At 48.8% G+C, this 22310-nt stretch overlaps 5 protein-coding genes across 5 annotated transcripts; 3 read left to right on the top strand and 2 right to left on the bottom strand.

The window, feature by feature from the left end:
• Positions 1-44: 44 nt before the first annotated feature.
• BC939DRAFT_456297 (uncharacterized protein) lies at positions 45-2582 on the top strand. The gene is made up of 4 exons (XM_051556308.1): positions 45-413; positions 519-661; positions 800-1550; positions 1696-2582. Exons 1-4 carry the CDS (start codon positions 201-203, stop codon positions 2440-2442), a joined length of 1854 nt encoding a protein of 617 aa, XP_051410560.1. The 5' UTR covers positions 45-200; the 3' UTR covers positions 2443-2582.
• A 4-nt stretch (positions 2583-2586) lies between these two features.
• On the bottom strand, positions 2587-5698 carry BC939DRAFT_530184 (uncharacterized protein). The gene is made up of 4 exons (XM_051561559.1): positions 5458-5698; positions 5073-5303; positions 4042-4922; positions 2587-3914 (listed from the first exon to the last, which is right to left on the bottom strand). The coding sequence occupies exons 1-4, from the start codon at positions 5590-5592 to the stop codon at positions 2915-2917; spliced, it is 2247 nt and encodes a 748-aa protein (XP_051410559.1). The 5' UTR covers positions 5593-5698; the 3' UTR covers positions 2587-2914.
• A 4171-nt stretch (positions 5699-9869) lies between these two features.
• Positions 9870-12195, bottom strand: BC939DRAFT_494211 (uncharacterized protein). The gene is made up of 7 exons (XM_051559597.1): positions 11855-12195; positions 11620-11777; positions 11122-11506; positions 10745-11024; positions 10622-10632; positions 10323-10520; positions 9870-10228 (listed from the first exon to the last, which is right to left on the bottom strand). Exons 1-7 carry the CDS (start codon positions 12125-12127, stop codon positions 10022-10024), a joined length of 1512 nt encoding a protein of 503 aa, XP_051410558.1. The 5' UTR covers positions 12128-12195; the 3' UTR covers positions 9870-10021.
• Positions 12196-13688: 1493 nt separating this feature from the next.
• Positions 13689-19100, top strand: BC939DRAFT_211043 (uncharacterized protein). The gene is made up of 3 exons (XM_051550704.1): positions 13689-15136; positions 15278-15471; positions 15560-19100. The coding sequence occupies exons 1-3, from the start codon at positions 13833-13835 to the stop codon at positions 18604-18606; spliced, it is 4545 nt and encodes a 1514-aa protein (XP_051410557.1). The 5' UTR covers positions 13689-13832; the 3' UTR covers positions 18607-19100.
• Positions 19101-19247: 147 nt separating this feature from the next.
• Positions 19248-21687, top strand: BC939DRAFT_530181 (uncharacterized protein; the record flags this gene model as incomplete). The annotated part of the gene is made up of 5 exons (XM_051561558.1): positions 19248-19448; positions 20172-20552; positions 20717-20879; positions 21014-21138; positions 21240-21687. 5 exons carry the CDS (start codon positions 19248-19250, stop codon positions 21540-21542), a joined length of 1173 nt encoding a protein of 390 aa, XP_051410556.1. The 3' UTR covers positions 21543-21687.
• Positions 21688-22310: the final 623 nt, after the last annotated feature.

Here is a 22310-nt window from a genome sequence, read left to right as displayed (position 1 = left end):
TATTTCACGCATATCGCTTCCTTCCTTCCTTCCTTCCTTCCTTCCTTGCATGAACAGGATTCGGCCATGCGACTCGGGTCAACCAAATCATTACAGAGCTCCTACAGTCAAAGACGGTCGTTGATTCATTCACTGCAGTTTCCGATCCGGTTTTGACACAGTTGAATACAGTCGTAAATGCCTCGGGGACGACTGAAATCATGACGACGACGACGACGACACTGGTCACGACCACGACCACGACCACAACCACGACAACGGCCACGACGCCTGATACGACGGCGAACGGCAGCATGTCTCGGCATACCATCTACATTGTCTCGGATGCACCCCAGTTTATCTTTCAGGATGTGATTGCATTAGGAGCTATTTACCGAAACGCCAAAGTGGATGCCGGCGTCGTGCAACCTCTGGTAAGCCTTGGAACCCGGGGGCATCATTAACCTTTTTTTTTTTTTTTTTTTTTTTTTTTGAATGTCCGTATGCAATTTGACATTGTAAATTCTTTTATATTGCAGGCGTATTCAGTGGATCGGCAAAAGACCATTGAGGGCGTCAAGAGCTTTTTGGCAAGACGTGAGGAGATGATTCGGCACGAAGTCTCATGGTTACAACAGGTCGGCGCTAACTGCGTCCTTGCCGACGCTCCCTTCTTGCCATGGTAATATTAAATATCCCCCCCCCCCTTTTTTTTTTCTGCCTTTTTTCTTCTAACAAAACAACCTGATAAAGACACAGCGGTGACGAAGAGTAGGCTCACTAACTTTATTCCCCTGGTCTACAACGACAACATCAATAGTGCTGCAGCACACGCTTACGGGATCCCGGCATGTTTGATCACGAATTTCACATTTGATGAGGTCTATCGGTTCCTGAGAGAGGGCAATCCCATGGATAGGGACGTGATTGCATGTGCAGATGCTGCGCTGGAAGACTATAAGAAGGCGTCGTTGCTGCTTCGGCTACCAGGTTCAATCGACATCCCAGCGTTTGCGGACGAAATCTCGATGCTGGAAAATAGACCAACTATTCAGAAGCTGTCCTGTTTGAACGCGGATGATACGAAGGAGACCATGGGCCTACAACTCGGCCAGCAGAATGCAGATCATGACCAGGATCGAGAACTTCATCTTCAACACCTAGGAGCCACTAACGGAACATTGAATGGTGAACAGCAGGGTCAGCAGTCACGAAAGAACCCGCAGTTATCTGTCATTACCTCTGTATTCAGGGCAGGAAAACCGGGGCCGCTGCAGCGACGCGTGATTGATGTACCCCTGGTGGTCCGCAAGGCGATCAATTCTCGCGAGGACGTGCTCCGGTCGCTTGGTGTGGATGAAGAGACGATCAAGACCAAGAAAATGGTGTTGGTTTCGTTTGGGGGACAACGGTTGAAGCAAGGATGGGGGAACCCGTTACCGGAGGGCTGGATTGGCGTTATTTGTGGATTGCCGGTTTCGCATGAGTTGCCGGATGGATTCTATAGGAGTCCACATGGCGTCTATGTGCCGGATTTGACCCACGCGGCGGATATTGTCATTGGAAAGCTGGTATGTTCAAGTCGGTATCCCTCCCTATGGTGCAGCAAGCCGGTTATTGGAGATTCAGCTAACAGCTTTCTTCTTTTTTTTTTTTTTTTTTTTTTTTTTTTCTCTCTCTCTCTCTCTCTCTATTTCTCTCTCTATTTCTCTCCAGGGATACGGAACTTGCTCAGAGTGCATTGCGCACGATACCCCGTTAATCTATGTTTCCCGACCGCAGTTCATTGAGGAGCAAGGTCTTATCAAGTTGATGATCAACCACGGCCTGCCTGTAGAAATGACTGCCGAGGAGTTTGAGACGGGACTCTGGCAACGGTCGATTCTGGAAGCGGATCGTCTTGCGGAAGAGGAGCGGGAAGGGCGCAAGTTATTTCTGGGGACATGCGATCCTGATACTGCAGCTGCTGTCGTCCGTCGAAGGAGATCGTCAGCTGGGTTTTCGATTTCGTCGTTTGCATCGTCCTCGTCGACGTCGTCCTTGCACCGCCGGGCGTCCAAGGTCAAGTCATTGGCAGAGTCCGTGAACATGGGAGAGATGGCACGTGGGGGACCAATTTCACCGCCGGTGAACGATGAGGATTCGCCAATGTTGTCCCCGGCACGGTCCAGGAGACGGTCCGCTTCGATTTCTTCGCTGACCTCGGCCACGATTCGGTCCAAGGTTATGAACACCGCTGGTAACAGTAGTGCTGGCAATGGGACAGATAAGTCAGCGCGCGTCGGGAATGGTAGTGCTGCTGCAGATGGGCGGGGACAAGACCTGGTGATGATGGAATCTGAGAGCCCAGAGCCAGCGGCCTGGTTCGAGAGACGGATACCCCATGACGGTGGAAAGGTTTGCGCACAGCTCGTGGAGGAGTACATGCGGATATGGGACGAGTATGGCCCCAGAAGGCAGTAGCGACTATATTTATTGTATTCGCGGTGCACGGTCCATTAGTAACAACGCGATGCACGCACAGCAATAAAAATCCCTCCGTGCCTGGAAAGACCAATTTTGGTGGTACAACTATCGGTCAAGGACCATGGACCTGAACGGCCATTTATCTTTAGCGCAGCACCAAACGCAGATGTTATTCTTTCCTTTATATCAGTTTAGTCCTGTGAATCTGTCACATCTAACTAACATAGCAAAGATTTTCCATAGTCGTCCTTTCTACCAAAGTAGGACCGATCCATAGTCCCCGGAAGCCAGGTCAAGCAGCCAAAGCGTACCAACGCACCTGTTGAGTTCAAAGGCCTACCTTCCTTGATACTATCCTGGTTTTTTTATATGCTGTATAGAGCCGAATTGAATTGACCGGCGGCGCCCATTTCGAACTTGGACTATCTACTTCAGAAAGCCATTTGGATAGTATATTATAATGCTAAAATTATGGTTGGATGTGCTTGTCGATCACCGGCTTCACGCAGTGTTCAAAAACAGAGGCTATCGCCCCCATCTGGAACCCTGAATCAGTGTAGACGGCCCCGAAAATGGCTTCGACAAGGTCACCAAAATCCTTGGGGATGTTTAGCCCTTTGAGGCGGTTAGTGAGGTTCATCTCAGGCACCGCAGCGAAACTAGTATCAATTGCAGTTGCTCCATGTCCCATCATCTCTATCTGCTTCTTGCGCCCAAGGATGTGGCGATGAAAACGCAGCTCTGTTGCTACAATCGCCAGGAACTTGTTCGTTGTGATATGCCTCATGAGTAAGTTCAACTGTTCGGCAGGCTTGTGTGGGTAGAGTGAAGACCAATGCTCGAAGGCAAGGATATCCAGCGCACAATCTCCAATGAGCTCAAGGCGCTGAAATTGAGGGCTTGTGAGGTTAAGTGCCTGACTCAGCAGGCTCACATCCTCAAAAGAGTAGCCTATTGTCACCTCGATCGCACGGGTGTCCTCGAAAAGTAACGCATTTGGGAAAAGAACGGGACTCTCTGACAAGCTCTTCGTCAGCTCGTATTGTCTCGCGAAATCCTCCCACGCATGCACTGATTTCAGACATGGAACAAGACTTGCAACCTTCGCCAGCACATGTTCGAGTCCATTTTTTTGGTATGCTTGACCGATACTCGCCTTTGAGCCTCGAATATCTTCGGTATTGCTGATAAGAGCGGCGTTGCAGATCATGCCATCCTTACTGATGGTGATACGGCCCGGTCCCAATGAGAAATCTTGCACGAAGAGGTAAAGAGATACCGACAACTTTAAGAACGCGTTTCCTAAAGCACGTGTGAATGCTGACGCGGGATCGACAGGGGGGACAGGGAGGACAAGTGGAACAGGGGCGGGATCATTGGAGGGACAAATGATAACAGCTTCATAGGCCTTGTTGTGGTTGACTGCGCGTGAGCGGACGTGGTTCGGGATGTCGGCATGGGTATCGAACCTATACATGATATATATAAAGAGAGGGGAATAGAAAGAAAGGAAAATCACGCTAGAGGACTCTGTCTACCTTGACTGTTTCATTCCTTATACCTTGGGGCATAGAAAAAAGATTCTGGTTTTTGTACCTAATGAGTACATCGCACTTAACCTTCTTCAAGACGAAGTCGTCATAGGCACCAGTGGTGAACAGCAAGCGCCTACCACCCTGGGCAAACTCATTCAGCACTCGCATTTCTCTCTCAGTTTGCTCCTGATGCGGACCAAAATTCATCCTTCTGGTCCTGCGGCCAGTTAGCACTGAGGATCGGACGGAGATCAGGCCAAACTCCTGTCCGAATTGCCTCACCATCTCCTGTAGAACGCACGCATGCACCTCATGCTCGACGAAAACGACTACGCTAGCACTCAGCACATTGCCGTAACACGACTGAAGGACCTCAATCAGTCTCTTCAGTTTGTTCCGAAACAAGTGCTTTGATACTTGCGGCATCTCTCCGAGCGAATCAGCAATGGCGTTGAGGCGCTCTATTTCCTGATCGCTCGCATGAGCCGACGTTAACGCGGTTCTCATATCTCTGGTCTTGAGGATCTTCAGTACGTGACCCCAAGTCGCCAGCGAACACCACGGTCCGAGGTTCTCTGCGGCGCTTTCGAACGCCAGAGATGCCCACTCGAGGCCATGGCCTCTGCAGAAGCCCCAAAGGGTAGAGCAAGCCTTCCTCTGCTGTAGAGGGACATGTCTTCGGAAGTCTCCGAAGGGGTCGTCCTCCTCCTTTTCAGCATCGTACCAGGCGATTATATCGCGCGGGCATTGAACCAACCACTTGAAATGAACGTCATTAGTGGTGGCGGTTCGAGCAAGCAATGGGAGGCTCCTGTCCTTGGGGATCGCATGTCCATGGCCGTCAACTAGCAAGGGGAACTCGCGCTCCAGGACCTCATCGAAACATAACAATAACGACTCGGCTCGGCTGTTCCCTGTCAAGTTAAGGATATCGAATGTATGCTATGTTTAGGCCATTGTGATTGAAACAGAGCAGACGCAAAGACCGTGAGTGAGTCGAGCAACGCCACCAAGGATACACGTATGTCTTTCTTTTCCTGCTCTTTTTTTTACGCGGGTTTCTTTTTGTGAAGATATAAAGATATAATTTACCACTCGAAGGTCCAGTAAAGGGTGTCTCAAAAGGCTTACGGCAATACTTTCTGAAGTGATTATGACATCGTGATGTCTTGCGAGACTCGACCACGCCTCCGCATTAAACGTCTCAGCATTTGTCGCGTCCCAAACCACGGCAATTCTATCGGTCCACTGGCCCTCAAGAGTGGTGGCCAATAGGTATGTGTAAAGAGCACGAGCGTTATGAGAGATAAAGAGGATGACCTCCTGATAGCAGAGAGAGGCAAGGAAGAGAAGGCGCGAAGGAACGAAGGAGCAAAGTGGAGGATCAGAAACATGTGACATAAAAGCATGATGAGTTGGTGCCAGTTACGGTTCTATTAACGTCATACAAACCGGTAGCGATGATTCGATACCGTACCTGAGTGCGAGGCTGTGGACACATGGTCGCAATCGCGTATTGGTAGGTCATGATTGCTACATTTGCATCATTATAGAAGGGATCGGTGGCCGCAACGATGTGGGCGTGGATGGCGATGGGGGTGATGCTGCCCATGATGTACGTGATCGTAGCTGAAAGTGCGGAGGAAGCAAGCGAGGGTCAGTCAGAGCTGAAAGAGCTTTGAGGTCCACAACCGTGAGGAGGAGGAAGGGAAAGAGAGTGAGCGGAGGAGGAGGAGCAAGAGTTGGGAGGGTGCAGGAGGGGTTTTATGGCCTCCAACGCCGCCAAGCAGTGTGAGGGAGCACTATTCTATTCAATTCGATCCATATTTATCAGTGATTACTACAGGGGTAAAGTGAGTACACGGTTGTCCATGTGCCTTGGACGACGGAAACAGCCCTGGTCATCGCATAAAAAAAAAAGAGGCAACGCCTTTTCTCTATCTGCATGATCATTTTAAAATCTGTTCTAACTGGACTAAGTGGGCAGTCCGAAGGCAGTTTACCACCAGCGGAGATGAGAGAGAGAATCGAGAAAGACGACTGCAGCTGGGAGGAGTAGCGCTGTTTCCTCATTTCCTCATTTCCTCATTTCCTCATGGTCAGTGCCTCACACAGTGTTGTCATACACCTCCTTCTTTTATTGGCATTGGGCCATGGATCTGCGTGGGAAAAGAGCAGGGAGTCAAGGGGGAGCTTAAGAAAGGACCGTTCTTCATATCAATAACATGTATTCTAACTACTACTTGCTTTAAATATCATCTCCGTCGAGAAAAAACACCATTCGACACTGTTCTGCAAACAACCTCGTTTTCACACCATCGAAGCAGTGACGACTAGACCAAGTAGATCGAGCTGACAGACAGAGCAAACTATTCGATCCATACTGCGCGTGGCCCATTTCGCTGCATCATGCATTCATTAACATGCACCACAGACCAACAGCAAGCACCAACTAAAAACGCGCAGCAAATATGAAAGCACGTGTGTGTTCATTTCTATACATTGAAATACACACTGCGGCGCTCTTGAAGAAACAGCACCCCTAATAAAAATCCCTGGGTAGACCATTATCTTCCAGCAAACACCTTCCTACGTCCTTTGGTGGTGCTTATTCGTCATCGTTTCCGTTCGCTCCATGAGTGTCCTCGTTTGGTCTTGGTCCTCACACATGGGATTTATTCTGCATAGTACCACACCTTTAACGCACCAGTGCATTTGGTGGCCAAAGGACCCATCCATGGACGTACACCTGATCCGGTACATGAGGCACGTGTTAGCTGCAAATCACCGGCTGACTTCCACGTAAAGCCAACAAAGATCAGCTCTACATGCGCTTATTCATCGTAATGTCTGATGAATCGTGCAGAATGACCAAAGTACTAGGTTTGACCCTGAGCTTGAAACCATGTCTGCAAAAAGATTCCTCTCGTATGGGGACCCATGGTACGGACACGACACACGACCTACGACGCACAGACATGGCAATAGGCAGAAAAGGATTATCGTACACGGGAGTGGCCTTTAATCTACTTTGCATGGCTGTATACAAAAATAAAGACACGCTGTGGATCAGGCGCTTCTAAAGCTTATCGATTAGGGAGCGCAACGCCAGTGAGAGCTGAGCCCATTCACGTAGTACTTGAAAGATTTGATTTTGGGCGCAGCACGAAGTCCATACAGCCTTACAGTTGTTTCTTCACAAACCATCGAAAGATGTTGACCAAGTCGCGATGAATAGAGACCATCCCATTCGTCAGACTGATTTTATCAATTGTCGTGGAAGAACATAGGCCTAACGAAAAAGCTTCATTTTTTTTAGGTGTGAGAAAAAAATGTTATGAAAACGTCCTAGGACAAGCTAATGCCAAGTCCATGTACCTGTAGAAGGGGATTGATTCGACCCATGATCCGCAAAATGCTTCAAGTTACAGGGTTACCCAGGCACGAGGAACTACCATTCCTTTCTCTTCTTGAAACTATACCGCCATAATATGATTGTTTGTCGTTTTTCAACAATACTCATTAACTATTTTATTAAATAACATCCTCCTACATTGACAGCCCCATGAAAAACTTGCCCACAGTGCGCTATATACAGCGCTCAAAGGCTTCGGCTAGAGCCTCAAGTAGGGAGTTGGAGCTGGAGCATACTGCTCTGAATACGAATTCAAGTAAGCCGTCAAAGTCCTTTAGGATATTCAGGTTCTTAAGATATTCCCCAGGCGAAACCATAAATGGCACGCCGATACTCGAACTTTGGGGCAACCATCTCTAACCACTACTAACGCACCGATCCTGTGGGAAATCAGCCTTTAGAACTCTTTTCAATGGTTCAAAGGCCCCTTGAAAGATTGCTCTTGTAGATAGGATATGGTTGCACTGACTGGAGGCCTTTGGCACTTCGATCCTAACTGCTTCAACTCGAGATGGGGGTTGTCATGGTGCAGGCGTATGACGACAGCATCTTAGGCTTATTCTCGAGTGAGCATACGCGACAGGAAGTACAGTTTAAGGCTAGACTAATTCTATGCCTCTACGTTGTACATCTCGGCTCCAGTTGCGTCTTTGCCGCCTTAGTCTTGACGTTGGTCATCTCTTCATCAAACAACCGGACTACGCGTGTGTCCGCAGTGTGCGTGGCGTCGCCTACGACGGAATGGACGATGCTCCACCAGCCAAGCACATAAACTAATGGTACAGGAAAAATGGTTGGGATGAATGTGCGCTGTATGCAGTTCTGCAAACATCCTGCCTTGCGGCAATGTCTTTGCGGTACGTGACCTCGCGGTGGAGTGATTTGCGCACTACCTCGATGGTGTACTGGTCATGAAAACCGCCAGAGATCTGTTATCGCGAAAGAGATCAGCATTGTGATGATGCGTGCGTTGATCTGATCCGTTAATTTATTTCAGCCATCCCCCATCCCCAAGGACGAAGGAAACGAGGGGGGGGGGGGATGTATGGATGATAATGAAAGGAGTGTTGATGAAGATAAAATCGGCGATGTGTACGAATGGAGGATCGCAAAGGTGACCGAGCAACAGATATAGGTCGATAGCGATGTAGGAACAACAACTGCCAGAATTGACACGAAAGGGTTGAGAGAGATGAACCAAACGACTAGAAGCCGTGGACTTGCCTTGGGTGCTATTTTTTTTGTAGACAATCGATTGACCATGCGAATTAATCAGCCTACTGCAGAGCTTCCTCTCCAGCAAAGCAAAACAAGCAAGTAAAGGCATCAACAATAGGATATTCACGCAAGTAAATATCAGGGTGGGGCTCTAAAAAAAAAAAAAAAAGGAAGAGGAGAGGGAGGAGGAGGGTTATTGAGACGCCTTGATAGATCCAAGTCGCGTCATTCTTTAATATAATCGATAAGCGAATATGAGTATCTCAATTAAGAAGAATAAGTGGCCAAGGAGGATGTAACCGAATGCTCGCGCGCAAGAGTCGCGCTCTACTTCTGGAGTAGCTATTGGATATCCTACGATCGAAGGTGAGAACGTGGTGATTATATGTTTAGAAAATTAGTCTTCTGGCCAAGTCCGTGGAGGGACATGAAAAGTCTCACCGTTTATCACAACCAACAACTCGACATCAGATTTCATTAGCAGAAGTATATGCTTTCTCAAAGTTTGTACATGAAGGCCCATAGTACAATGAAAAGACCTTTTTTTTTTTTTTTTTTTTTTTTTTTTTTTTACACTGAAGCCTGATGTCTCTGGGGGTATTGCAATGTAATAAGTGTACGCGTGCATATATAATGACGCGTTTTGGTCATACTCGTATAAATTCATTGATGTTTTCAGTTTTCGTTACCTTGAGGACAATGTTCGTAAGGTCCACTTTGCGTGCACGATCCGTACCCTACAGGCTGGTGCGGAGTCTCGTAGCATGCATGATGGTGTGGAGGGCAATGCCCTTGGCGTCCGCGGTGTGCATGATTTGAGTAGTGATGACCATGGTTTGGGTGGTGATGACCACGATTTGGGTGGTGATGACCATGGCCGTGATTGTGTCCGTGTCCTTGGTGAGGTTGCGAGTACTTAGAACTACTCAAAGGTTTGAAGTCCGCATACGCGGGTGGGTCGATGGTTACTACGTGAGAGTGGGAGAACGAGTCCGAGGGTCCTGCATCCATGTGTGAATCACAATGAGAGTGAGTGTGGGAGTCGTCGGCGACGCTGTGGTGGGTGTGATCTTGGTCTGACATTGAGGAGATGCAATTAGTGGCGCTGCATCGTATTTATACGCCCTTTTGCGAGCTGTGTGCTGAACAGTCTTTCTAAAGTCGACATAACCTTAATTTATTTCTACTATGTATCTCAAGAATCCTTGGTTTGCTTGCGCTTGGCATTCTGACTTTGTCGCACAAGAAGCAGGGCGCTCAGGTTGAGGCGGATGACAAGATATCTGATCCAAATGGGGACATGCTTGGGTTTCTTCATAGTTTATGCACATGTACAGGACGATCCTTTATTTATTTATTCTCGATGTCTACAAGGGTATGCCATCACGATATGAAAGACAGAACACAATTAGACGACAGTACCCGTTGTAGAAAGTTCCTCCGTATATCGTCTCGACAGCTTTTGGGGAAGAACAGGTCCAGTTCCTCGATTCTCTACAAAGGGCATCCAGTTGATTTGGGGCCGATATGCCGACTTTTTGGCATAGATATGCTGCATAGTCGACTCCGGCATGTAATTGAACAGCACATGTCGCGCCACTCGCTGCCAGAACGTCTAGGTGTTACAACATGCCGATATCGGACGCTTAGTGTTTGCAAGCAAAGCATTCGAAAATGGCGTTTAAGAGGGCTTTCATCTCATTGTTTACCTGGCCGATGGAAATTTTGGACATCATCTTGCTATTCTCCAGCATGGCCTTTGCACGAGGGTAGCGCTGGTCATAGTAATCCTGGAATGCTGCAGTAATACTCTGGGGTGTGATATCGACAAGGTCATATAGGCAGTTCGCCAGGACAACGGCGTCCTGCATGGCATTCACGGCGCCCTGTCCACCGCCCGGCAGCATCTGTATATGGCAAGGCATGCAGTTGTGACCAATGTTAGAGTGATACTCGCGATTTTTTTTTTTTAGTAAAAATCGCCTAGATAGAAGAAAGCGCACAGTACCTTGTGGCAGGCTGCCATCAGACGGAGGAGAAAAAAGCAGAAAATAAAATGCGCGTTAGTAGAAGATCAATGCAGAACGTCAAGTTCATGTTCAAGGTCAGAAAGGCAAGAAATACCGCTTACAGTCACCGATCAGAACTGTGCAGCCATAGTACCATGTATCGAAGAGCTTTTCTTCAACAAAGACTTTCGAGATGAGTTCATGAGGGGTATCGTCCACCAGGTCGCCCATGATGCCGCCAAAGGGACACGGGAGATCATAAAACTCCTTGATGTATGCGTCGCTCGTCTCAGCGCCCCATTCCGAGTTCCGAAATTGTTGTTTTCTGGCCTCCTCTACACTTGCGAACTGCGTTACGAACCCCCAGCATATTTGGTTATCGGGGGCGTTATTCGCACTCCACTAGTATACGACAAGAATAAGAGTGCATCGTTGATTAACATGTGCATGTCTCCATAGGACACATTGTGTTGTGCAGCTCCATGGATCGTTCACTCACAGCACGGAGATTTCCACCGAGGATTGTAGAAAAGTGAATGAATGGGTCCTTGAGCTGGGGATATTTCGATGGATCTTTAGGTGTAGCGACACCAGTGACCAGAGTAAAGCCGATCGAGTAATCTTCAGTATCGGATGTAGGGAGCAAACCTTCTTGGTTGAGGTGCTTGAACATGCTCTGACGCACACCACTATGGATACCGTCGGCCCCAATCAGGATGTCTCCCACGTAGATGGTCTTGTCGGCGCAGTGAATACGGGCCTGATTGTCCTTCTCGTCAATCTTGAGGACTTTTTTACCCATGAGGACCTTGTGCGTAGGAATCTGCTTGAGTAGGATCTCATAGAGTCTGGGTCTCGGGAAGGTGTAATCCTCGTAGCCAGTACTGGAATATGTAGAAGGTAGGGAGCGAGGGAAAGAGAAAACGTTAACGGCTATGGAATGAAAAGAGAAATGAGGGCACTATTTTTTTTTACCTGAATAAAGATATGAACATACATCTCTTTTCGGCCTTTCATGCCAACGGAGCCTATCTTTTTCATTTCAACGTTATACATGTCGATTGAAGTGGCTGGCAATGCGATCTTCTTGAGGTCTTCTAGGATCCCCAGCTGTTCAAAGACTGGGAGAATGTTTGCACCAAGGGTCATCACCGACTTGAGCAATATAGGCGGTTTTAGATCGATCGCGCTTGTCTGGCGTATACGAAGTGTGAGCTGAGTAATGTTCTTACCCCAAGAGCTTTGATCGCGGAGGCCCTCTCAAAGATAGTGTATGGTACATTCATACGCTCGAGCAGAGTGCCCATCAACAGGCCAGCTAGACCAGCGCCCACAATGAGCACCATGGGCTTTCCTTTGGCTGTATCTGTGGTATCAGAGGACGACATTTTATTTACTGTTTTCAAAAGAAAGAGTGGAGGTTGAATGGGGATGAAGCAAGAATGGAAGATGAAGAGATGAGAGATGGGATCGAACGTCTGCTGTTGTTTGTGTCTGTCTACCATGCTTCCCTGGTGTTCCCCCTCTACCGAGGGTCTGTACCCAGGATCCAACAGGGCTGGGCACAGAATTCATACGCCTATCGGAAATATGCACAACATTCATTATTACGATCGATGGCACGAGAAGGTACACGGGCGACATGAGCGATTTAGACTAACATATTTGTCGCTGTTACTGTTGTTGTTTGTTTGTTTCTTTTCTCTGATCTTTTTTGCTGAGGCTATCACCCGCAGAGATTGTCTTTCAGGAACCGTGCCCCCTCCTCCTGGCCGCCTGTTTGTCGCTCTGCGGGGCAGGAACAACGCGCATTCTTTGACGCCAATCAGACAACTAGAAAGACGACATCTGCACCAGTGCGTGATTCATAATAATGCACAGCAAGCCGAGTTTTCTTTTTCTTTCTTTCTTCGGTCCTTCGGTCCTTCTCTGCTTTCCTTTCACTACTTACCGCCATCCCTTCCAATTGGGGAGGGGTTTCTACAGAGCACTATGCTAACACGACTCTGCAAGCGAGGAGAATGCTGGCATTGCGCTGGGTTACGATGGATATGACGATCATTCAAATAATTTAAAAGCACACCCGTTTTCAATCGAGATATTCTATGAAGCCAGGGAAATGAATGAGTGCATCGGATCTTCTCTAGAAGGGACTGAAGATGCCTTTCTGGTGGGGTTCGATGACATACTTTTTGATGCAGTATTTCTGAGAGACTGACTCGGCTAGTCTATGTTAGCGCTATGCCCTGGATATGATTGACACAGGAGCCAATCTCCGCAGGCCCCTGCTTGGCCTATGTTTGGAGCAGGGCTGTTTGATTCGTCTGGCTGCAGCTTGCTGCATATTCGCATACCCTGTACCACCATCTGTACCACCATCTGGGCCCCATATTGGTACACCCTACTTCATTTCATCAGCTGTTTCCTACTTTCCCTCCTTGTGTCTCCATCGTCCTCGCCCTTCACCCGCCTATTCTTCACACGGCCATACTATCCATCCTGGTTCACTCCAATATCCCTGATTCCACTTCCTCCATAGTCTACTAGTCTACCGCACACACGGCAGAAAACAAGTGCAGTGCAGCATAAGAAGGATTGCCTTTTTTCCTTCATCAGTCGTGCTAGGAAGAACGATTCTCTTCTCTGATCATCCTCCGACCATCCTCATCACTCATCTCTTCTCCCTCACTTAATCTCTTCCCTCTCTCCCTGTTTGTCATTCACCGCCCTGCCTCTGACCACCACCTCTTACTCATCACTCCATCAGTCGTGCAGGAGAGCCTCAAAGGGATTTGTTTCTTCGTTTCTTAAGGTCGATTGAGTGCACCAGACATGTCGGACTACCAGAGCCGCTATCTGGTGCAGACCTTCAACGGCCTGGTAACCCAGATTGGCCTCAGTGTCGGTATCAGTGTTGTCTGCATCGGCCTCTTCGAATGGAACCGACGCAAGAAGACACTCCAGTACCTCTATTCACCCCGCTGTCGACTCCAAGTGTAAATACATTTCGTCAATTCATATCCATTGTTGTGCCTGGCATCATGTTTTATGAACGGAGTTTTCGCCAACTGTCAAAATCTATGCATCTCGCCCACAGCCCATACCTTGGCTCCTATCTCCCGCCTTAATTGTCTTACGTGTAAATTAGAACACATCTAACGTTTTTACGCACTTCATCATATTCACAGGAACCCGTCGCCACCAACATCGATGAAGTTTCTAGGATGGATAATGCCAACGATAAAGCTCTCAGAAGAGTTCTATATCGCCAATGTTGGATTAGACGCAGTCATGTTTTTGCGGTTCCTCAAGATGTGCCTTCAGTTCTGTGTTTTCAATGCGGTCGTTGCCGGCATTATTCTTTTCCCAATTCATTACACAGGTGGAGGCACCTCTACGGAGGTCCAGCGGTTGAGCATCGCCAACCTCAAGGACGGCTCGGACTTGTTGTGGGCCCATGTCATCCTTACATATGTGGTCACTATCACCTGGATGTTCCTTCTCTTCAAAAACTATTGGCAATGGATGGATCTTCGACGAGAGTATACTCTTCAGCGCATTCGGCAAGGCGAAATCGCAGAGCGGTCCATTTTCATCAGTCACCTACCATCCAACCTTCGCTCGGATGCTGCCTTAAAGCAGTATTTCGAATCGCTCAAGATGGGTCCGGTCGAGTCTGCGACGGTGGTGCAGCATTGCGGTCGCCTCAGTCGAAAGATTGACCGGAGAGAAAGTGCTCTGAACATGCTGGAGAAGGCGCACATCGAACTGGCGCAGGCGGCCATGGAGAGCATCAAGCGTGGAAAATTTCTTGTGGACTCATCCCATATAGCAACATTGCAGCGACTCCTTTTGCAGCAGTCGAGTAAGGACTCTACGGCAATTCAAAGCACGGATGGCGCAGTGTTAGGGGAAATGGTGCAGGGCCTACACAAGGATAAGAAGCAGTACTGCAAGGTGCGCAAATCTATCTTTGTCCACAAACGGGAAGCCAAGGCCCATTCCAATTCACAACCCCAGCTCAACGTTCCGCTCTCAGCTCTATCACATCATTCCGACATTATTGACATTTATGTCCACGGTGGAGAGGAGACGGGACAGCAAATCGGATCCAGCATGTCCCTGGCTTCACCACGCCTCACTATCTGGGATGCACTCGCAGTGATAGATCGTCATGTTTTGGACAGGCTTCAGCCGACAAGGCCAGCAAGCCGATTCAAAGGAAGCGATCGTGTTAGGTCGATCGATTATCTCGTCAAGAAATACAACAAGCTGGATCGCAAAGTTGGAGAGCTGCGGGACGGGTCTTTGCGTTACAAGTCGACCTCCTTTGGCTTTGTCACGTTCAAGCATCATTTGTCTGCTCAGTTGTGTGCCCAGGCCAAGATCGACTCGAGGCCGCAGGGGCTGAACGTGCGTTTGGCGATGGAGCCACGAGATGTGCTTTGGAGCAATTTGACGGCCAGCTTTCGAAACCGGTTCTCGAGATCTGTGGTTGTGAACCTGAGCATCTGGTAAGTTTGCATAGATAGGGAAAAACCTGCCTCCGAAGCATATCCAATTGCTCTCATTGTTCATTTTGACAGATTGGCATGTAATTCATCATGCACCAGAGGGACGGTTCTAAACAACTTTGATTCTTAAATTAATCATAGGGTTCTGATCGTCTTTTGGATCTTCCCCACGTCGTCCTTCTTGATCATGACTTCCATTGTGGCCCTGTCGGAAAAGTTCAAGTTCTTGGAGCCTATTCTGAGGGCGTCGCCACTAATGCAGTCATTGCTGGAAAACGTCCTGCCCATCGTTTTCGTGACCATCTTTCTCGCCCTGGCGCCCATGATCATTCTTGGTAAACATGTCATTACTGCTATCGCAATCTGCAGAGTACGTAAAGAAGACCATACTGACATTCGAGCACCTTTGTTCCTGCACAATAGAAATTTCAAAGCAGGAGCTGCCAGTGTCACATTCAGCCCTAGAGGGAAATGTGTTCCGTCGCTACTATCACTTCCTGATCTTCAACGTACTCTTTGTCTTCATGATCGGAACCGCCATCCTCAAGTCAATCATTACCTTGATCCAGCAGCCAACCAACATATTTACGATGCTCGCGGATAGCTTGCCCGCTGGATCGACATTCTTTGTGTACTATATCATCTTCAACACCTGCACACATGCATTGGAGCTCGTCCAAATCTGGGCGCAGCTGGTGATTCACGCTTTTGTCACATCTCGCAAGCTGACCCCAACACCTCGGTCCCTTCAACGAGCCAACACTCCGTGGGCATTCCAGTACTACTATTATTACCCACAGCTCATTCTCGCCATGGTCATCACATTCATCTATGCGCTCATCAACCCATTGATTCTAGTCGCTGCCGTGGTTTACTTTGCGTTTGCACTCCTAGTCTTCAAACATCAGCTCGCGTACTGTTACATCCGAAAGTACGAGAACAGCGGCAAGCTTTTTCGACACGTCTTCCAGTACACAACGGATGGACTCATCATCATGCAGATTACAATGGTCGGTGTCCTCTGGCTAAAAAAAGCCCTGCTCTCAGGATTCTTTGTCGTTGCCTTGATGGGTTTCACTATCTATTTCAAGATTCTATGTGGCGATCTCTTCAAGTCAAGGACCAAATTCTTGCCACTCGATACAGGATTACGGAATTTTGACAACGAATCGCCGTACAACATGAATGAGATCCCTTTGTCCCCAGAAGTGCATTCGGCCCGTTCGAGCGCCATCATGGAACCCGGTCTGCGGCGAAGGAAGATTGGTGGAAATAATGGCGATGCAGAGCTGGATGAAATACTACCTGCCGCCGAGGGAGCGCCTGGAAAAGTATTTGTGGATAAGGCACATGCAGAGGCTCTCACAGACATTCACACTGCTTCACGATCCAGTCCATATGAAAAGCAGGAAAAGGGTGATATGTCAGACAAAATCGCTGGAACGATCACTTCAACTGTTGTGGACAGCGACTCGGCTGCCAAGCTGGACGAGAAGGCCGAGAGGGCTGAGAAGGAAACAGAATACCATACAACTACAAGTGGATCGGACCTTGGCTATTCGGACACAACTGTAGATTTTCAGGATGTCAAGGCTCCTTGGAACGCATCCAAGCAGTCATTATCGCCCAAGGTTCATACCAGTGACGTGATCGACAACTCTTCATCCAAACACAGCTTCGCCCGCGACATCAAGTTGTTCACAGTTGGCGGCAATCCGATAAACGGGCCGATGGATATAGCCAGAGAGTTTGCACAACGAGAAGAAGAGTACGTCAGTAGCCCAACTGGTTTTCTGGACGAGGATGGTTTTTATCTGGAGAACTTTGGCGCCCAAAGCTCAAATATGGTCTGTCAACCGCTGACATCCCATTTTGAACATAAGCCATGCAAGCATATCTACCAAGACCGCACCTCGGACTTTGAGACGTACATTCACCCTGCATTACTCAAGCCTCTGAATCGAAAGCTCTGGCTTCCGAGAAATCCTCTCTACCAGTACTGGGACTTGGATGACACCATGGAGATCGATTTTGCGCTGGTCAGCTCGGCGAATACGGGCAAACTTGAGTTCCATATCAAGGACAAGGAGAATGAGCCCATGCAGAGTCCCGCTTTAAGCGCGGGTCACCAGCAGCAGCATCAATATTACACTCAGCGTAGGGGCACGGTCGGATCGAACGCCGACAATGGCATGAGTGTCTCTCTACCTTCGCCGTCCAATTGGCAGGGGTGCCTTTCGGATTCGCCACCCAGTACCACCGGCCCCATCTCAGGACCCCTTGGCTCACCTTGGGACAGGTATGACGAAAAGAGGTCTTTCCAGGACGAGGCGATTAGTCGTCATTCTACAGATGGCCCTGGAACTCCTTCGCGGTCCCCGTTCGTGAATAGCACCAAGGTGGGATACGGCGAGCGCATCCCTGGAAGCGATTTCGAAGCCAGCGGCCCCGCGAAATCAATGCATTCAGATGCGATAACTCCTTCCGCATCAGTGACAAGTATGAGGAAGTTCTCGCCAAGTTCGCCTCGCTCAACGACGTTCCTCTCTCCGCCTCAGACCATGACTATCAACGGCGAACCGCTCGGCAGCAACACGCGATACAAACGAAGTGCATCGATGCCACCGGCTCCTCAGTTCATTGGAGGTATGGCTCCGGGTGCCAGTAGCAGTTCACCAACTGCGTCCTTGTCGCCACAACCGACACCACCTTTCCTCAGTATTCGACATCCATACCTGTCACCGTCGGGCGCCCATCGAAGCAACATCTCGTTACTACCGCAGCAGCCATCTTCAGCGAACCAGAGTCCAAGAGTGGCGTTTATACAGGATACGACTAGATCGACAACCATGCTTTTGCCTTTGCGTTCGAGCACTTTTGCAGGACCGCTGGCACATCGCCATACGATTAGCCATGGACAGGGCAACAACATTCACCATGGCCCTCACAGCACTAGCGCCCCGTTTTCTGGTGGCTCAGCAATAGCGAGTGGACACGACACATTGCCACGCAAGAATGGCGCTGTGCGCGGAACCGCTGGCGCGTTCTTTAGCATGATATTTGGAGATGACGATGATGACGAGGTCATGGATGTGAAAGAGAATTTGATGTTTGGGTATGAGACCGGTGGGATGTGGAGCACTCGACGCGGCAGTGTGGATCGTCACGACGATGAAGATGACGATGAGGATGATGACGACGACGAAGACGACGAGAGCTCGCAGCAAACAGCGACGCGTGGTGGCGGTGCTGAGGTTGCACATACGACGATTAATATGGCGGACGTGGGTGTGAGTTCAACCCCGAGAGCAGCGGGTCGCGGTGGGTTGACGGGACCGATTGGTCGCTTGGAGTTGGCACATCCTTCGCATTTGGATCTTTCAGAGACTGGAGCTGGTCAGGACTCGAGTGCCCAAGTGAACCGACAGCGATCGAAGAGCTTTGTGGTCAGGGGCTCTAAGATGCCATAGACAGGGCACAATAGATGCGAATCATTAGGAAAAAATTTTTTACGGACTTTTCTCTCTCTTTATCTTTTTCTTATCCTACTAATTACACTTTTCACTTCCAACTTGTAACATAACTACACCATCGTGTAACCTAGCTTCTCCGCGCCCATTAATCCCTTTTAATCAATAATCCTAATATAGTAGAACCGCATTTTACAAAAACATAGACCCAGTAAAGCAAGTCCTCTAGTCCGAACTAACCGCGTGCTGGATTCACCTGTCGGAGCGTATTGCTGACGGCTGCCGCTTGAACACGAAATATACTGGACCTTTGGCGTGTGTGGAGCAGATCTGTGGCACTGTTATGTCATCGTAGTGTTTGTGGCCAAAAAAAGAACGCGATCAAACTCAGCCCAATATGATATCATCGTAGATTTGCTTATATAACTTTCAGGCACCGCAGGGCACGGACTTTGTTCAAAGACGATATAAAAGGGAAGAGAGAGAACCGATCGTCTTTCTCTTTCATTTGTCTCTTACACGCACACGCATACCTGCACTTCTCTCTCTCTCTCTCTCTCAGACGACCCCCACGCTCGAGAAACAGACGCTTCATACCCTCAAGTGTTCTTTAAGCCGCCATCCCATCACATTAAATCTCAATGGCCCTCTTCTACAAGTCTTCCCGCCCTGCCGCAACTGCCTTTGACTCCACGGCTAGATCCAAATCGATCGATAGCTCTCGCGCAAAGTCCACTCGTCCCTCCCTGATGGAGCCGACTGGACCCATGGATGCACTCCTGCCCACAATGGCCTCTCTGGGTCAAGTCTCGGTCCAGATGATGGAACAGAGCGTTATTGCTGTGCCTCGACCACGCTACCTTGTCTATCTGCCTTTGCTGTGAAAGCAGCGGGATTGAGGGATCGGTATCCATTTTTGTAAACCAGCCAGCATTTTCACAATTCAATTCATTGTACCATACCGTAATAAAACTTGTACTCTTCACCTATGCCCATATTGTCGTTCATGGCCCTTGCTGCACCAATAGTCACACTCTGTCCCTCAGCTTATGCTTCGAACTCCTTTCTGAGGTGCGCTTCAGCCATGGCGAATGAGCAACTCTTGTTTATTCATTCACATTCATTCGCTCGTTCATTCCCATCCCATCCCATCCCATCCCATCCCATCCCATCCCACCCTAACCCCTCATTCTTTCTCGCTCATGACCGAACCAGATGTCAGTATTTCAGCTCAAGGAGGTAAGACGCGCCCTTGGCGCTGTATTAAGTCATGAATTGACTACACGTTTTTGATCCGTAAGAGCTACCAAGGTTCTCAGAAGGATGGACTGGATCAACTAAAACGCCTCGCAGATAATGAATGACCTTGACCGCATTGAGCAAGGAGAGGGGCCATAAATGGAGGCGTTCCTTATGGGCTGTCATCATCTGCGAGTATTGGAGCTCGATGCGGAGCCCTGAATACTCTAGGGCTGTTCTAGTATCCTAGAGCGTACTTTCGAACCCTAGCGCTAGTACCAAGTCAACCAAACTGCGACTACTAACAGAATTTACTTCAGGATTAGGCAGCACTTGACTCCTGTGAGCATCGATTTCCCTCATCTGCACCTCAGGTTATACCAGGAATCTTCAGAAACCTTGAGACCCTGGAACTTCAGTCCGATCGCACCTATAGATTTGCGATTCATACCTTGAACGACGCCATGTGGACCTTTGCGAGCACGCTCAGAACTGTCAAGCTCATGGTGGACCAATCCTACAGGTACTGCAGTGATCCATCCAGCATGGAAAAATCCCGCAAAGCACTACAGCTCAAGGATAACCTCTGGACCAACTCGGTTGGTGAATGGTCCGTGCCACTTTCGCGTCTAACGCATTTAGAGCTGGATCTTGTCCGCATAGCCGGCATCGGGATCGGATCGTTCAGGCAGTGTCCCAACCTTGAGGTTCTAAAAATCTGATCCGGGTCTGTAGAGCCGACAGAACCCCTGCCAGAGGAGAGTGAGCAGCAGGCGCCGCCAGAGTCAATACTATTGGTGGATTAAAGGTATCAGCAAGCCAAGATCGATCTGACATATTTCCAAAGTGGAGTCTTCCGAAACTGCGGTAGCTGGAACTGAGTGATACGGCGGCCATGAGATTCGATTTCGAATCGTTGGAGGAAATGGACAGACTGGAGACGTTGGTGTTGAGCATGAGTGCGGAGGCGTCGCAGTTGCATAGTTTGCAGGCACACAAGGAGCATCAGAAGCGTTCATTGCAGGAGAAACGACGTGCGATGAAGTCGTTCAAAACTGGTCGTCGCCTTCGCTGAAGAACTTGAGGATGGATGGAGAACCGGCGACGATGTTCCATATGGACTGGCTGAAAGGACGTCCTAGGGTGGAGATGGTATCGTTGTCACTAGTGGGTGAGACTGCACAATGGATCACACGTAGCCCGACTTTGGATGTGAATTCTGAGACTGATTGGGACGACGAGACTATTGATGAGGATGGCCACGAGGAGGCGGACCATACGCCTTTCTGGAGAGTAATTTATCCTTGATCGATCTGTCAGGACCCTGGGTCATATCAGAAAACGACGTAATAGCTCTATTTACGGTATATGTACCCTTTTTGAAACTACTCAAGACCGATCAGCAATTGACGTTGAGCGGGTACAGCTCATTAAGAGCGACCATGAAGGCGGAGGAAATTAACGAAGCTTATGCAAAGGCGCAAGCGAAGGCAGCAGGGGGTGGCAACATAAAAAAAGGGCGTGAACCGAAGAGTAAGTGTCCGGCTTCAGGCTCAGCGGCGGCTACAGATGGAAAGTATAAGCGCTTGATGTCTGGAGAGAGTTTGATGTCCATTTGCGCGAACTACACGGTTAGCAGACAGGAGAAGCAGGCGCTTGGGCTGATGGTGGTCGACCTCAAGAACGTGCAAGCGTAGAGGAACTTGGGGATGAGAGTTTGCGGGCTGATGAATCGGCATTTGGTACGATCTCAGGATCGAGACGTGTTTCTGAAGAAGTACTAGACAGAAGGAGGTTATGAAGAATAGAATACTTTCTCCATAAAAAAAAAAGAGAAAAGGAAAGCTAACGTACTTTAGCGGCTCTCATAAATCGATGCTGTATTTTGATACAATATCTGTGAACCGCTTCCAAACTTGAAAAAGTGCACAGCGCTCACGCACAGGCCGCAACGCGTTGGTTTCACTACCGAGACCCGAGACTCTGGAAAGCGCTTTGATACGTCACAACTCTAACCGTCTCAAACCTAAGCATCGCTTCTTCTCACCCCTTCCACATCCCATTCCTCCATGACTCGCCATGGAGGAATGGGGCGGACAAAACGGGAGCCGCCATCTCGCTCCTGTTCCCTCTTCTGTGTTCAAACTGAAACACAACACCATCTTCTTGTGCTGTTCAAATTGAAACACAACACTATCGTCTTGTGCTACTAGACCAGCGCACTCCACAAAAACATCTCACAAAGGTCGCGGTCGCGTACTCTCCTATACAATACAGCGTCGCATCCTAATATTAAGAACATTCTCCTGAGACAAACAGCTACTAGTGCCAGGTAAGAATGGCAACACACACACGTTGAACCACACCGTTTGCCGGAGTCCAAGACTAGTCATGTTGACGCAGTTGTCCTCGTCGATTATTCTAGCGATAACAAGGAGGCGTCAGCACACATCTTTGCAAGATTT

This window comes from Gamsiella multidivaricata, assembly GCF_025024155.1.
Source record: "Gamsiella multidivaricata strain RSA 2152 chromosome Unknown BC939scaffold_47, whole genome shotgun sequence".
Lineage (NCBI taxonomy): Eukaryota > Fungi > Mortierellomycota > Mortierellomycetes > Mortierellales > Mortierellaceae > Gamsiella > Gamsiella multidivaricata.
Note: the sequence above shows the minus strand (reverse complement) of the source record. Positions and strands in the feature narration are given on the sequence as shown.

Coding starts and splice junctions, on each gene's coding strand:
- BC939DRAFT_211043 (XM_051550704.1), top strand. CDS start 13,833: ATGAAGTTTCTAGGATGGATAATGCCAACGATAAAGCTCTCAGAAGAG. Junction 15,137..15,277: donor GTTGTGAACCTGAGCATCTG/GTAAGTTTGCAT, acceptor AATTAATCATAG/GGTTCTGATCGTCTTTTGGA. Junction 15,472..15,559: donor GGCGCCCATGATCATTCTTG/GTAAACATGTCA, acceptor CCTGCACAATAG/AAATTTCAAAGCAGGAGCTG.
- BC939DRAFT_530184 (XM_051561559.1), bottom strand. CDS start 5,592: ATGGGCAGCATCACCCCCATCGCCATCCACGCCCACATCGTTGCGGCC. Junction 4,923..5,072: donor CTTTACTGGACCTTCGAGTG/GTAAATTATATC, acceptor GCCTAAACATAG/CATACATTCGATATCCTTAA. Junction 3,915..4,041: donor AAGTGCGATGTACTCATTAG/GTACAAAAACCA, acceptor TATCATGTATAG/GTTCGATACCCATGCCGACA.
- BC939DRAFT_494211 (XM_051559597.1), bottom strand. CDS start 12,127: ATGGTAGACAGACACAAACAACAGCAGACGTTCGATCCCATCTCTCAT. Junction 11,507..11,619: donor ATGAAAGGCCGAAAAGAGAT/GTATGTTCATAT, acceptor TACATATTCCAG/TACTGGCTACGAGGATTACA. Junction 10,229..10,322: donor CCAAAATTTCCATCGGCCAG/GTAAACAATGAG, acceptor TGTAACACCTAG/ACGTTCTGGCAGCGAGTGGC.
- BC939DRAFT_456297 (XM_051556308.1), top strand. CDS start 201: ATGACGACGACGACGACGACACTGGTCACGACCACGACCACGACCACA. Junction 662..799: donor GACGCTCCCTTCTTGCCATG/GTAATATTAAAT, acceptor CAACATCAATAG/TGCTGCAGCACACGCTTACG. Junction 1,551..1,695: donor ATATTGTCATTGGAAAGCTG/GTATGTTCAAGT, acceptor ATTTCTCTCCAG/GGATACGGAACTTGCTCAGA.